This window comes from Triticum dicoccoides, chromosome 1A (assembly GCF_002162155.2).
Source record: "Triticum dicoccoides isolate Atlit2015 ecotype Zavitan chromosome 1A, WEW_v2.0, whole genome shotgun sequence".
In the NCBI taxonomy this organism is placed as follows: Eukaryota; Viridiplantae; Streptophyta; class Magnoliopsida; order Poales; family Poaceae; genus Triticum; species Triticum dicoccoides.
Genome location: NC_041380.1, coordinates 214,332,706 through 214,346,891, shown reverse-complemented (window position 1 = coordinate 214,346,891; position 14,186 = coordinate 214,332,706). Strand labels below are relative to the sequence as shown.

General features: G+C 51.1%; 2 protein-coding genes and 1 pseudogene across 3 annotated transcripts in view; 2 read left to right on the top strand and 1 right to left on the bottom strand.

Annotated features, from left to right (window-relative positions):
- Positions 1–529: 529 nt before the first annotated feature.
- On the top strand, positions 530–1,119 carry LOC119266962 (annotated as a pseudogene).
- The window catches only part of LOC119266939 (DNA polymerase epsilon catalytic subunit A-like), a 36,414-nt gene continuing 23,281 nt past the window's right edge, over positions 1,054–14,186 (bottom strand). For both annotated transcript variants that reach the window (XM_037548226.1, XM_037548230.1), the window contains 2 exons: positions 1,708–1,814; positions 1,054–1,614 (listed from right to left, as the gene is read on the bottom strand). In XM_037548226.1, coding sequence (XP_037404123.1) covers positions 1,254–1,614; positions 1,708–1,814 — 468 coding nt within the window. In that variant the 3' untranslated portion in view covers positions 1,054–1,253. The remainder of the gene's footprint in view (positions 1,615–1,707; positions 1,815–14,186) is intronic.
- On the top strand, positions 7,469–14,006 carry LOC119266952. The gene is made up of 2 exons (XM_037548239.1): positions 7,469–9,898; positions 13,616–14,006. The coding sequence occupies exon 1, from the start codon at positions 8,104–8,106 to the stop codon at positions 9,712–9,714; it is 1,611 nt and encodes a 536-aa protein (XP_037404136.1). The 5' UTR covers positions 7,469–8,103; the 3' UTR covers positions 9,715–9,898; positions 13,616–14,006.

The window sequence follows — 14,186 nt, the reverse complement described above, 5'->3', positions numbered from 1 at the left end:
GCAGCCGACGAACCCATACAGGCCCTAACTAAACATATTTTTTTAGGAAAAAACATTACTGTAGGAGTATTAAAATTCTACGTACATGGTGTAGTTCTTGAGGTTACTCAGGTTGCTTTTTGATCGATCTACCTATCAACCTAGGTATACCCCGCAAACAAGAAAAGAAGAAAGGCTGCACCTACGAGGTAGTATACCTCATGAAACCTTGTGGTTGGTCAGACTGACATACACGAATGATCGACGTTGCCGCTCAATTAGTTAGCTTTCGCGTCGCACAAGCTTTGTGTCCACGGAAAGGGAAACGGCACTGGGGTTTCTAGGTGCGCCTTCTCCATCACCCCCTTTGCTAATCATTCCATGCAACATCCAGAGAAAATAAAAATGATTCCACACACACACACACTCGCCTTATATAAAAGCCATCGCAGTCCATCTTGGATGCTGATCCACTCGCAGCAAATCTTGGCACACGCACATACATTTATATGTAATCTGCATCGCGATTTTGATTCAGATAGATAGATAGATGGTGACGACGATGGGGCACGTGGTGGCGCTCCTCTCTGCTGCCCTCTCCGGCTCCAGCTCCGGCGGCGTGGTCGTGGTGCACTCGGCGGCTGCTGCGTGTGCATATCGAGGTTCCGCGACGGGGAGGACATACGGAGGCTGCCGTGCGGCCACGCCTTCCACCGGCAATGCGTCAACAGGTGGTTGGCGCTGTGCCGCCGGACGTGCCCGCTCTGCCGCCTGCACGTCGGCGGCGTGGCAGATGAGCATCAGCTCAGCGACGACCTCGTCATCTGGTTCTCTTCTCTCTTCGTCGCCGGCTTGTAGCTTGTAGGAAGATCAGTCCATCGCTGCTCTGCAGTGTAGGCTCTTAGTCGATGAGCATGTCAAGCATTTCTCATGGAGAAATCTCACCGCGCGTGGTGGGCCCTACTTCTACCCCTTGTTGTAGGCTTTGCTTCACTGATAAGTCAGAAGTAGTTCATGGCACCAAACTACTCCCTCTGTTTCAAAATAGATGACTCAACTTTGTACTAAGGAATATAAATTATGTCAAACAGACAGACATGCTTCTCATTATACGACATGGATGTAGTGTGCCAACAGTTATTTTAGTTGTCCCGACAGTTATTCATGTAATAAATACATTCTTTGCGGCTGCAAGTTGGTTGCTTCAAACAAAAAGTTACTGTAACTAATTCACTATGCTACACTAGGTGTCAACTGAAGAACTACGGCAGGCATCACCTGACCTCCAGGATCCATCGGACGCAATCCTGGAGCAGCTCGAACTTCTGGCTCACCGCGACGTTCAGGAAGACCCGCATCTTGCCAAGGAACTGCGGCGCCTCCTCCTTGCACCGGAACGACCCTCCACAGTTGCACTGCTCTGACACATGGGCCGCCTTCACCTGCCTGCACCGGACGCACACCAGGTCCTGCAGGTGGTACAGCCTCTCTCGCTGCCGCACAATCTGCAGCAGCGCGTTCTCCATCTCCTCCCGGTGGTACGGCTGCCCGCACTGCGGCACCGCGCACCTCCACTCGTGGCCTTGCAGCGTCGAGTCGCGGCAGAGGTCAAGGTCCCGGCAATCGTTGCAATAGCTGCCAACATCACTCTATTTGTAAGAGACAGGGTGACGCTAACATAACAACATCAAGGGGAAACAAAAGCGGTTTGGTTCAAAGTTGCAATACCTGCAAATCACGTTTGGAAGGATGAATGAGGCATAGGGATCTTGGAACTGTGCTTCTGGAGCAAATTCCTTTACGCGCACCAACTTCAACAAGTTCTTTCGCATTCTCTGTCATATATATATTGATGAGAATAGTAATAGTAATAATAGTAATAATAATAATAATAATAATATAGGCGGCTCGGTGGGCGCCCTTCCGGACGGCGAATCCCTCGCGGCTCAACATCAGGCCGCCACGGGTGGATGCGCTGGCCAGCATACCACCGGAGGAGCTGCCGCCAGGGGTGCTGCCTCAGGTTCATCAGATCTGATTCCTCCCAAGCAAGCGCGGGTGCGGCTGATGGATAAGTCTGTGTACTAGGGTTCTTGTGGGGCTGCAGCACATGGTCCTTGTGGCAGTTAGGAGGATAAAGTCCTGGACCATCAAGGACTGGCTGTTAGGATAGAGCTCTGTTCTTGACCATCAAGGACTGTCAGTTAGCATCTTAGACTAGCATCTTAGACTGGCATCTTGGCAGCATCTTAGCATATGCCTTGGCTGGCTAGCAGCCTATAAATATGTATCCCCAACCCCTCGGGTTGGCATGGCATTGTGTGAGAAATAAACCAACAAAAATTGTCCCAACTCTCCTAGTGTCATCCACATCTATCAAATGCTCAGGCTGAAAGGTCTAACAAGTGGTATCAGAGCCAAGTTAACCTGCACCCTGAGCATTTCCTGTGAGCAGCCCAAGTCGGTAGCAGCAGCTGCTCCGTCTGCCTCTGGTTACCTTCCTCCCTCCGGACTGTTGAGCAGCAGCTCTTCTTCATCAGCCTCCTCTTCACGCAACAGCCCCCCTGCAGCGAGCCATGTCCGCAGGTCGCTCTCAGCACACGGCTACCTCGAGCATGCGGCGCCGGCAAGAGGCCGAGCGCGCCGTGGCAGAGGAGCGTGAGCGAGCGGCTGTAGCAGCGGCTGCTGTGGCGGCAAGAGTGTCGAGGCTGGCTGCAGCTGAGCTGGCAGCAGCCAGGGCGGAGGTAGAAGCAGCAGCAGCAGCAGAAGCAGCCCGTGAGGCTACGGCGGATGCCAAGGCACTCCGCGGCAGCCCCGGCAGCTCCAGCAGCTCCACGCCTGCGGACGACGGCGCCGACACAGATCGCGCCAAAGTGGCGCAAGAGCGGACGACGCAGTGGGCAGCCGAGCACGCCCGCGCTCCAGGTGGAGGCGCGCACCGCGACGGCGGCTGCAACGACCAGGACCGCGGCCTCTACGAGGTCCGGACTGTGGTCAGGGATGTTGGTTCCAGTGTTGGGTGGCCTACCCTCACTAAAACCAACTACGTCGAGTGGGCCGGGATCATGAAGGTCAGGCTCCAGGTGCGGCGCATGTGGGAGGCAGTCCAGGACAGCAACGTCGACCACCTAGAGGATCGACGGGCACTGGACGCCCTCATCGCCGCAGTCCCGCCCGAGATGCAGTTCTCGCTTTCCAACAAGCGGACTGCCAAGGAGGCTTGGGACGCCATCGCCGCAGCACGCATTGGCAGCGACCGTGCTCGCAAGTCCACCCTGCAGGCACTTCGTAAGGAGTGGGAGAACCTGGGCTTCAAGCCAGGTGAGGACGTTGATGACTTTGCTCTCCGTCTCAACACTCTGCTGCAGAAGATGGTGAAGTTTGGCGATGCCACCTACACCGAGGAGAGAGCTGTCGAGAAGCTTTTTCGGTGCATTCCCGAGAAGTACAAGCAGATGGCTCGCTCGATCGAGTCGTTGCTGGACCTCTCCACGATGACGATCGAGGAGGCGATAGGTCGACTCAAGGTCGTCGACACCGATGAGCCACAGCCCCCCTCGGGGCCCGTCACCACCGGCGGGAAGCTACTCCTAACTCGGGAGCAGTGGGATCCCAGCCTTGGTGACAGGAAGAAGGGGGAGCCTTCCTCCTCGACGGGCGGCCGCAAGCGTGGCAAGCAGCGTAAGGCGCGAAGAGGCCCCCCGGGCAGGGCACAAGGACGTGCCGAAGGTGACGCCCGCGGAGGCGCCAAGGACGGCGCCGCTGGCAAGCCCAAGCCGGCACAAGACAACAGTTGCCACAACTGTGGCCGGTTTGGCCATTGGGCCAATGAGTGTCGGCAACCACGACAAGGCCAGGCTCACGTCGCACAGGCGAAGGAGGAGACGGCTCTGTTCATGGCGCATGCAAGCATTGAGCTACCCTCGGCGACTCCAGTCGCAAAGGCTTTCATCCACCTCGATGAGCCAAAAGCACACGCTCTTCTCGGCGATGGCTCCGAGAAGGACAAGGCTACGGGGTGGTGCCTCGACACCGGCGCCACCCACCACATGACCGGTCGAAGGGAATTCTTCGCCGAGCTCGACTCCGATGCGCGAGGCTCCGTCAAGTTCGGGGATGCCTCCGCTGTGGAGATAAAGGGCGTCGGCTCCGTCATCTTCACCACCAAGATGGGAGAGCACCGGCTGCTCACCGGTGTCTACTACATCCCCGCGCTAAAGAATTCCATCATCAGCTTGGGACAGCTGGATGAGAACGGCTCACGCGTGCTGATTGAGCATGGGGTCCTACGCATCTGGGATCGCCAGCGTCGCCTTCTCGCCAAGGTGCCCAGAGGTGAAAATCGACTCTACGTCCTTGATGTGCAGGTGGCAGAACCGGTCTGTCTCGCTGTCCGTCAAGACGACGAGGCGTGGCGGTGGCATGAGCGCTTTGGGCACCTTCACTTTGAGGCCCTGAAGCGTCTAAGTGCCAAGGAGATGGTGCGAGGCCTGCCATGCCTCGACCATGTGGAGCAGTTCTGCGACATCTGCGTACTGACAAAGCAGAGACGACTCCCCTTTCCCCAACAGGCGATTTTTCGGGCTAAGGAGAAGCTGGAGCTCGTGCACGGAGACCTGTGCGGCCCGATGACGCCAGCCACACCAGGAGGTCGACGCTACTTCCTGCTGCTCGTCGAGGATCTCTCCCACTACATGTGGGTGATGATCCTCGGCAGTAAGGGAGAAGCGGCGGACGCCATCAGGCGCGCGCAGGTTGGTGTGGAGGCGGAGAGCGGCCGCAAATTGCGCGTGTTGCGCACTGACAACGGCGGCGAGTTCACGGCGGCTGAATTCGCGTCGTACTGCGCCGATGAGGGCATCCAGCGCCACTACTCCGCGCCGTACAGCCCGCAGCAAAACGGCGTCGTCGAGCGGCGCAACCAGACGGTTGTGGGGATGGCTCGGGCTCTCCTCAAGCAGAGAGGGATGCCGGCTGTCTTCTGGGGAGAGGCGGTGCTAACGGCCGTCTACATCCTCAACCGCTCTCCTACTAAGGCACTCGACGGCAGAACTCCGTACGAGGCCTGGCATGGGCGGAAGCCGGCGGTCTCTCATTTGCGGGTCTTTGGCTGCCTTGCGTTCGCCAAGGAGCTCGGCCACATCGGCAAGCTCGACGACAAGAGCACTCCGGGAGTCTTCATCGGCTACGCGGAGGGCTCAAAGGCCTACCGCATCCTCAACCCAAAGACACAACGTGTGCGCACAGCGCGAGACGTCGTGTTCAACGAAGGGCGAGGGTGGCAATGGGACAAGGCGGTGGACGACGGCTCGACGCCGACGTATGACGACTTCATTGTCGAGTACGCTCACTTCAAGGAAGCTGGGGGAGCAAGCAGCTCCTCTTCACCGGGCACGTCTACCCCGGCCCCCAAAACTACATCGACTCCGGCGCCTGCTACACCGACGACACCACAACCGGTGACGCCGCATACTCCAGCCCCGGCGGTCGCCACTCCGGGCTCGTCTTCATCAGCACCAGCTCACGCAAAGCACAACCCGATGAAGTTCGCTTCCCCGCTCACTCACGACGAGGAGCGGGTCGACGCATGGTATGGAGGCGAACAGTTGCGGTATCGCACGATGGATGATCTATTCGGCGACCAGCCGGTGCCGGGACTGATGCCACGTGACCTGGAGGCGCAGCTACAACTCGCGTGTGAGGACGGCGAACCACGGTCCTTTGCAGAGGCCGAGAGAGATGTGGCATGGCGCGCCGCGATGCAGTTGGAGATGGATGCGGTCGAGCAAAACCGCACCTGGGAGCTCGCTGACCTCCCCCGTGGTCATCTCGCAATCACCCTTAAGTGGGTGTTCAAGCTGAAGAGGGATGGAGTCGGCGCCATCATCAAGCACAAGGCTCGCCTGGTGGCCCGAGGCTTCTTGCAGCAGGAAGGAGTCGACTTCGACGACGCCTTCGCTCCCGTGGCACGAATGGAGTCCGTGCGACTTCTCCTTGCGCTGGCTGCCCAGGAGGGCTGGCGTGTCCACCACATGGACGTTAAGTCGGCATTCCTCAACGGCGACTTGAAGGAGGAAGTCTACGTGCATCAGCCACCTGGGTTTACGATTCCCGGCCAGGAGGGCAAGGTGCTCCGCCTGCGCAAGGCTCTCTATGGCCTGCGGCAGGCACCCAGGGCGTGGAACGCCAAGCTGGACTCCACGCTGAAGAAGATGGGTTTCGAGCAGGGCCCGCATGAGGCTGCCGTCTACCGACGGGGGAGTGGAGGAAATGCCCTGCTGGTGGGCGTCTACGTTGACGACCTGGTGATCACCGGCACCAAAGGTGCAGAGGTGGCGGCGTTCAAGGAAGACATGAAGGCCACGTTCCAGATGAGTGACCTGGGGCTCCTCTCCTTCTATCTAGGGATTGAGGTGCACCAGGACCACTCCGGGATCGCGCTTCGACAGTCCGCCTACGCCAAGCGCATCGTTGAGCTAGCTGGGCTCACCGACTGCCATCCAGCTCTCACTCCGATGGAGGAGAGGCTGAAACTGAGCCGCGACAGCACGACGGAGGAAGTGGATGCTACGCAGTACCGACGCCTTGTGGGGAGCCTTCGCTACCTCACTCACACACGGCCGGACTTGGCATTCTCCGTCGGCTATGTCAGTCGGTTCATGGAGCGACCAACGTCGGAACACCAGCAGGCAGTGAAGAGGATCGTCCGCTACATAGCAGGGACCCTCGACCACGGCCTCCACTACCCTAGGTGTCCTGGGGCGGCACACTTCGTCGGGTACAGCGATAGCGACCACGCCGGCGACATCGACACCAGCAAGAGCACGAGCGGGATCCTCCTCTTCCTCGGCAAGTGTCTCGTGAGCTGGCAATCAGTCAAGCAGCAGGTGGTGGCCCTGTCCAGCTGTGAGGCTGAGTACACAGCGGCCTCCACCGCCTGTACTCAGGCGCTCTGGCTTGCTCGACTGCTTGGTGATCTTCTCGTTCAAGACACCAGAACGATGCAGCTCCTGGTGGACAGCAAGTCCGCCCTGGCCCTGGCAAAGAACCCCGTGTTCCACGAACGGAGCAAGCACATCCGACTGAGGTATCACTTCATCCGCAGCTGTGTGGAAGAAGGGAGCATCGAGGCGAGCTACATCAACACCAAGGATCAGCTCGCAGACCTGCTCACCAAGCCCCTTGGGAGGGTCAAGTTCCTCGAACTTTGCTCCAGGATTGGGATGATTTAACTCTCCCACAAGACGACGTACAAGACTTAGGGGGAGAATGATGGATAAGTCTGTGTACTAGGGTCCTTGTGGGGCTGCAGCACATGGTCCTTGTGGCAGTTAGGAGGATAAAGTCCTGGACCATCAAGGACTGGCTGTTAGGATAGAGCTCTGTTCTTGACCATCAAGGACTGTCAGTTAGCATCTTAGACTAGCATCTTAGACTGGCATCTTGGCAGCATCTTAGCATATGCCTTGGCTGGCTAGCAGCCTATAAATATGTATCCCCAACCCCTCGGGTTGGCATGGCATTATGTGAGAAATAAACCAACGAAAATTGTCCCAACTCTCCTAGTGTCATCCACATCTATCAATGCTCAGGCTGAAAGGTCTAACAGCGGCGGCACGCCATTGAAGCCCCTCCTTGGTCAGGTGATTTCGAGTTGCCCCCTATACATCTCCCTCCTACTTTTCGTTCCCGTTTGCTTGCATTTCGCGAGAGACTGCACAAAATCCGTTCAAGTGTTGCCCACTTTGATGGGGGGTCTGATAAGGTTGAAGGTCGAGTGGTTGCTGCCTCTACAGCAAGGTCTCACACGAAGAGGTCGAGTGCCGCGGTGGGCTCGCCGCCGGCCAACAAGCAGCGGGCTGCCGCTATTGGTGTGGATAATTGCTTTTTGCGATCTGATATTCCTGCCCCCACACGCACTGCTGGTCCTTCTTTTCGAGGGCGTATTGTTAAAGAGAAGACGGGTTATAGATAAGCGTTTTTGTCCTCTGACGAAGCCCTAGAAATAGAAGAACACTTCGGCCAGCCCTCCCCCCCCCCTCCCAGCGCCTCCATAGCACACCCCCTTCATCTCACAAAACTGGTAAACCCGCCGGATTCCTCTGTTGGATCCGGAAAGATCTCATGGAGAATAGGTCTTTCCTAGCCTCTGATTGCTATCCGGCCACCCTTCGTGCTTTTGATCCCACTCCAAAAACCATCAAGCTCATCCGGGAAGGGATTGGCCCCGGATCCCTTTCTTTTGCTGAAGTGGTCAAACAAGGTGCGAAGATGGCTGACCGTCGTGGTGCTAACCCTTCTGGTGTTGCTGGTCCAGCCAAGGGAGCGGTGCAGAAACCCGTTTTGGGTGCTGGTGGTTCTAAGCAGACGTTTGTTCCCGGTAAAGATCATGTCCCTCCTCAACGATCAACTAGATCCACTGGATCCACCGCCACCTCCTCCCAAGTTCAATCGTCTCAGGTTAATGAAGTGGAAAAAGAGCAGCCTCTAGATCCTAGGTACAAGGATATGATCTGCTTTAATTGTGGTGGTCCTGGGCACTATGTGGGTAATTGTGTTAGGCCTAAAGCTTATTTTATCTGCCAACAATCCCATAATGTCAACAACTGCTCTGCTTGGTCTAGGGTTCAGCCCACTGCAGCTTTCTTTGGTAGTGGTGCTAGTGGCCTGGGCTTTAATCATGTTGAGGTTCCTGTGGCAAATGAATCCAAATGGATCAATTTTCAAAACTGTGGTGTGGTTAACATTACCAAAGGTGAAGTGGACAAAGATAAGTTGGGGAGTCTTCTGACTGCTACATTTTGTAAAACCAGAGCTTGGCCTTGGCAGATTAGAGAGCTATCCAATAAAGAGTTTCTGGTCAGGTTCCCTCCATGGAAGAAAGTAGAGGACTTAATTGAACTTCATGGTTTTAGTCTACCTCAGGATGTATCTGTCAAAATGACTGAATGGGCTGGGTCTTGTGACCCATTTGGAGAACTAATTGAGGCATGGGTGCTGATTGAAGGGATTCCTCCTAAGTGGTGCTCTTGGAAAATGTTTGCACAAATAGCATCTATGTTTGGGGTGCTCACTGATGTTAATTGGAATGGCATGTTTAGAACATTCTTTGAAAATGTGAGGATTAAGATTGCTTGCAGAGACCCTAGTAAAATTCCATTCGAGAGATTGATTGAGATGAAGAAGAAGCTATTCCTGCTTGGTTTCACCATAGAAGGCTTTGAGCAGGTGGGAGGCAAAGGTTCGGTGGTGGAAATTGAAGATGAGGATGAGGATGACAACTTTGAGGAAGGCAATGGTAACCAGGAACATCATGATCTACCGAAGAATGATGGTGATGATGATCTCATTGCCATTGATGAGCTTGATAAAGCAAACCTTACATCCAGGGGTGTCAAGAGTTCTTCTGCTGGGAAAAAAACCTGTAACACACTACCTGATTGCCAGGGGGATGATCAGGAAAACTTCATTCTAGAGTCCATTTCAAGTAAGATGAGGAATGCTGAGGAGGGTGGTATGGATGGGAAGGTGTTTTCCCTTGATAAGGATACCCTGACTGACACAATGGATGGGGTTTATACTCCTGAAAAGACCTGGTTCAAAAAAGATGATGATGGTAACCAAAGTGGTAGTATGAGCTATTGCTTGGATTTTCTGAAATCAGTGGATATGTCTGTATTTGATGATGATGAAAGTGTGGAAGAGGAGGAAGTGGGAGTTCTCTCCCCTGGTTAAACGTTCACTGTGGAGACTTTGAACCAAGTCCAATCTGGTGGGAACAAAGAAGACAAGAACCTAAAGTGGGGGCCTATTAAAGCCTAGAAAGATGATACCAGGCTGCATGGGAATGCGGACATAATTAAGAAAGCTGCCCAATATAAGATGAAGAAGAATCTGGAGATTCCTCCAACTTTCAAAGGTAAATCCTTCCCTACCATTGATTCAACTCTCCTTGCTAATCAAGCTGTTCAAGTAGGCCTTGCCATTGGTAGAAGTAATGATACTATGTATGAAATTATAGAAGAACTAGTAGTTAAAGAACAAAAGAACTGCATTGCTTTTGCTAATGATGAACCTGAATTGGCTCTGCCTATGAATATTGATCTGACTCAGGAAGAGTTAGTTGGGACTCCTGCTAGAGATTTCTCTGTGGCATCAGTTGGCACTGCTGATAATACAGACCAATCTCCTGCTGTCCTCACTAAGGTTAAGCCTTGTGGCTTGTCTCATTCGTTTAGGATTCCCTGATGATAGGTCTCATTTGGAATATTAGAGGATTAAGTAAGCCTGGTAAAGTTCAATGCCTTTGTGATGTGATTGCTAAGTCTAACCCTAATTTTATTGGTTTTCAAGAAACTAAGAAAGAAATTATTTCTGAGGATTTCCTTAGAGCCTTGGATGGTAAGAAACAATTTAGTTGGCATTTTCTTCCTGCTATAGGAACTGCTGGAGGTATTTTGGTTGGCCTGAAAAATGACTTGTTTGATGTGATTGGGTTTACCAATAATAGATTTTCTATTAAGACCACTATTAAAAACAAAGGTGATGGTTTTTTGTGGCATTTGGTTATTGTTTACGGCTCTGCCTACCCTGAGTTCAAATTGGATTTTGTCTCTGAGCTGCATGATATCTTTGACTCCAGTTCTTACCCTGTTTTGGTTTGTGGTGATTTCAACTTAGTTAGAGATAGTAGGGAGAAAAGCAATGGCCTTGTGGACCAGCAAAGTACTCTGTTATTCAATGATTGGATTAATAGATGGGGTCTTATGGAAATTTCTATTTCCAACAGAAAGTTTACTTGGTCTAATAATCAGGAGGACCCAGTTTTTGCTGTACTTGATAGAGTCTTTTCTTCCATAGACTGGGATGCTCATTTCCCCATGTCTTCCCTGGTTGCCCTTCCCAGGGTAGGCAGTGACCATGCACCTTTGGTGCTAGATACTGGGGGGAGGAGACATGATGGGTCTAAGATGTTCAGGTTTGAAAAATGGTGGCTCTCCCAACCTGACTTTAATCAGATTGTGGAGAATGCCTGGAGATCTGTCTCCTCTGATGTTTCATCTGTGGAAAATTGGATGATCAAATCGAGGGTTCTTAGGAAAAAAATTAAGGGATGGAGTATTAACATTGAAGCTGCTATTAAGAATAGGAAGAAAGCCCTCCTTGTGGAACTTGACAAGCTGGATGTCTCTTCTGAGACACAAAACCTCTCCCCTAGTGATTCTACTAGACTAGGAGATCTTAAGAAAGAATTGGAAGAAATTTGGAAAAAAGAAGAAACTGCCTTGTGGCAGAGATCTAGAGATAGAAAGATCTTGGAAGGTGATAGGAACAATGCTTATCTCCAAGCCTTGGCTAACCATAGACACAGAAAAAATCACCTTGCTGAGCTGGATGGCCCCAATGGGGTAGTGACTTCTACTGCTGACATGCTGAAAGTGGCCACTGATTTTTATAAGAATCTTTTTGCTTTTGTATCTAAACCTGACATACACCTTGAGCCTGATTTCTGGGAAGATGATGAGAAGGTTTCTGAAATTGATAGAGATAATTTAGAAAAACCTTTTTCTGAAGAGGAAATTAGACAAGCTATCAAGAGCTCATATGCCTGTGGGGCCCTTGGCCCTGATGGTCTTTCCTTTCTGTTCTACCAAACTTTTTGGGATATCATCAAAAATGACTTCATGTGGATGGTCAGAGATTTTGAAGCTGGTACTCTGGATATTTACAGACTCAACTTTGCCCTTATTACCCTCATCCCCAAAACTCCTTTGGCCAGGGAGATGAAAAACTTTAGGCCTATTAGCCTTAGTAATTGTGCCGTTAAGATCTTTTCTAAAGCTATGACTACTAGAGTCTCTCCTTTATGTGACAAGCTAATCTCCTCCAACCTGACTGCCTTCATCAAAGGGAGTTTAATTTTGGAAAGTGTTGTGATGGCTCATGAAGTGATACATGAGGTTCACAGGTCTGGGGGGAGTGGGCTAATCCTTAAGTTGGACTATGAGAAAGCTTATGATAGGGTCAATTGGGATTTCATTAAGGAGATGCTCCTTTCTAGGAGCTTTGGGGACAAATGGGTTAATTGGGTATTTAGTACCCTGTATCAAGGAACCTTTCAAGTCAAAATCAATGAAACTAATGGGCCACATTTTGTGACTGGAAAGGGTCTAAAACAGGGTGATCCTCACTCTCCTTTACTTTTTAACTTGGTTGCTGATGTGTTTACCAAAATGCTATCCAAAGCTGCTAGAGCTGGCCTAATTGCTGGTCTCTTACCTCAGGTGATCCCTGGAGGTGTCATCAGCCTGCAGTATGCTGATGACACTATTTTATTTTTGCAAAACTCAATGGCTTGTGCCAGGAACCTGAAATGGATTTTGGCATGTTTTGAAAGCCTCTCTGGTATGAAAATTAACTTTAATAAAATACCTTGGAGTGCCTCTTCATTATAAAAAGCTTAGGAGGGAAGACATTCAGCATATTATTGATCGGATCATTAAAAATATTGCTGGCTGGTTGGGTAAACATCTGTCCTACAGGGGTAAATTAATTATTTTAACTACTTGCATTGCCAGCATCCCTGCTTACCTGATGTCTGTTATGAAATTTTCTAAATGGGCCATTGATGCCATTACTTCACAAATGTCTCACTTCTTTTGGGGCAATGTGGGAGATACCCACAAATATCATCTTGCTAGCTGGGGGTTGATTGCTCAGAAAAAAGAATTTGGGGGACTGGGGGTTCCTAACCTTAGAGTACAACATGGCTCTTCTGGCCTCTTGGGGGAGGAGATTTTATGATGGTAGAGATAGTGATTGGAAAAAAATCATCAGTTTCAAATATGCTACTGACAAACCCAATATTTATTGGGGGAAACCTGGGCTAGGCTCCCCTTTTTGGAAGAGCCTAACATGGGCCCTTGATGGAGCTAAAAAAAATATTAGCTGGGTTCCTGGGAATGGTGAGAACATTGCCTTCTGGCATGATACTTGGACTGGGGAATGTTCCCTAAAAACTAGATTATGGGAGCTGTTTGACATTTGTCAACAACAAGATGCCACCCTTGCCCAGGTTTGGGATGGCAATACTCTACAGCTGACTTTCAGGAGGTGTGTAGATGATATCATTGCGGAAAAATGGTATGATTTGTGTGAAATAGTTAGTAACTTTACCCCTGGTGCTGCTCCAGACTTTCGTAGATGGAAACTTGAAACTTCTGGGGTCTACACAGTAAAATCTTTTTACAAAATGATTAATTTTGGAGGGATATCTTCTGATATTAAAGATGCTATTTGGAAAATCAAAATCCCACCTAATATCCATGTCTTTCTCTGGCTAGCATATAATAATAAGTGCTTGACTAGAGATAATCTAGCCAAGAGAAGACATGTGGAGGATCCTACATGTGTTTTTTGTGGGGAGAATGAATCGGTTAATCACTTATTTTTTGACTGTGTGGTAGCTAGCCAAATCTGGAACATTATTGCTAAAGGGATGGGTATTTTAGCCCCATCTTCTTTTCTGCCATTGTCTCCTTTGTGGAAAAAGGAAAAGAAGTATGAAGCTGCTAATATTACCACATCTGCTACCTTGTGGGGCTTATGGCTTTTGCGCAATGAATTTGTATTTCAGGAGCGAAAATGGCGAAGCATTCGCTGCATCATGGGCCTGGCGGGAGGGCTGAGGAGACAATGGAAGATCTTATGCTCCGACGCCCAGGGTGTGCTTCTTCTCCGGTGCTTAAGGCTCTTGGGCCGGCGAAGAGGGGAATTGCTTAGAATAGCTTGGGAGGTGTGAAGTGACCGGAACTATCTGTACTTACTCCTCTTTATTTTGGCACCAGACGTTGGCTGGTCTCATCTAAGTGCCTTGTAATAGGGTAGTTTGCTAAAACCTTTCTGTGACAGCTACTTTGGCTGTTGCCGAGCGCTGTACAATGTCCTGGTCATGCTGGTTTCGCCTTTGCTTTTTAATAAAAGCTGGGGCAGGGGGGAAACCCCTATCTTTTCAAAAAAAAAAAGGAGTTAACTCTAAACCAGAACACGACACAATATTCATAGACATGTAATACTCCCTCCGTCCGAAAAAACTTGTCCCAAGCTTGTCCCTCAAATGGATGTATCTAGCACTAACTTGGTGCTAGATACATCCATTTGAAGGACAAGCTTTTCCGGACGGAGGGAGTAAATAATTCAAAATCAGG

Coding starts and splice junctions, on each gene's coding strand:
- LOC119266952 (XM_037548239.1), top strand. CDS start 8,104: ATGGAGAATAGGTCTTTCCTAGCCTCTGATTGCTATCCGGCCACCCTT.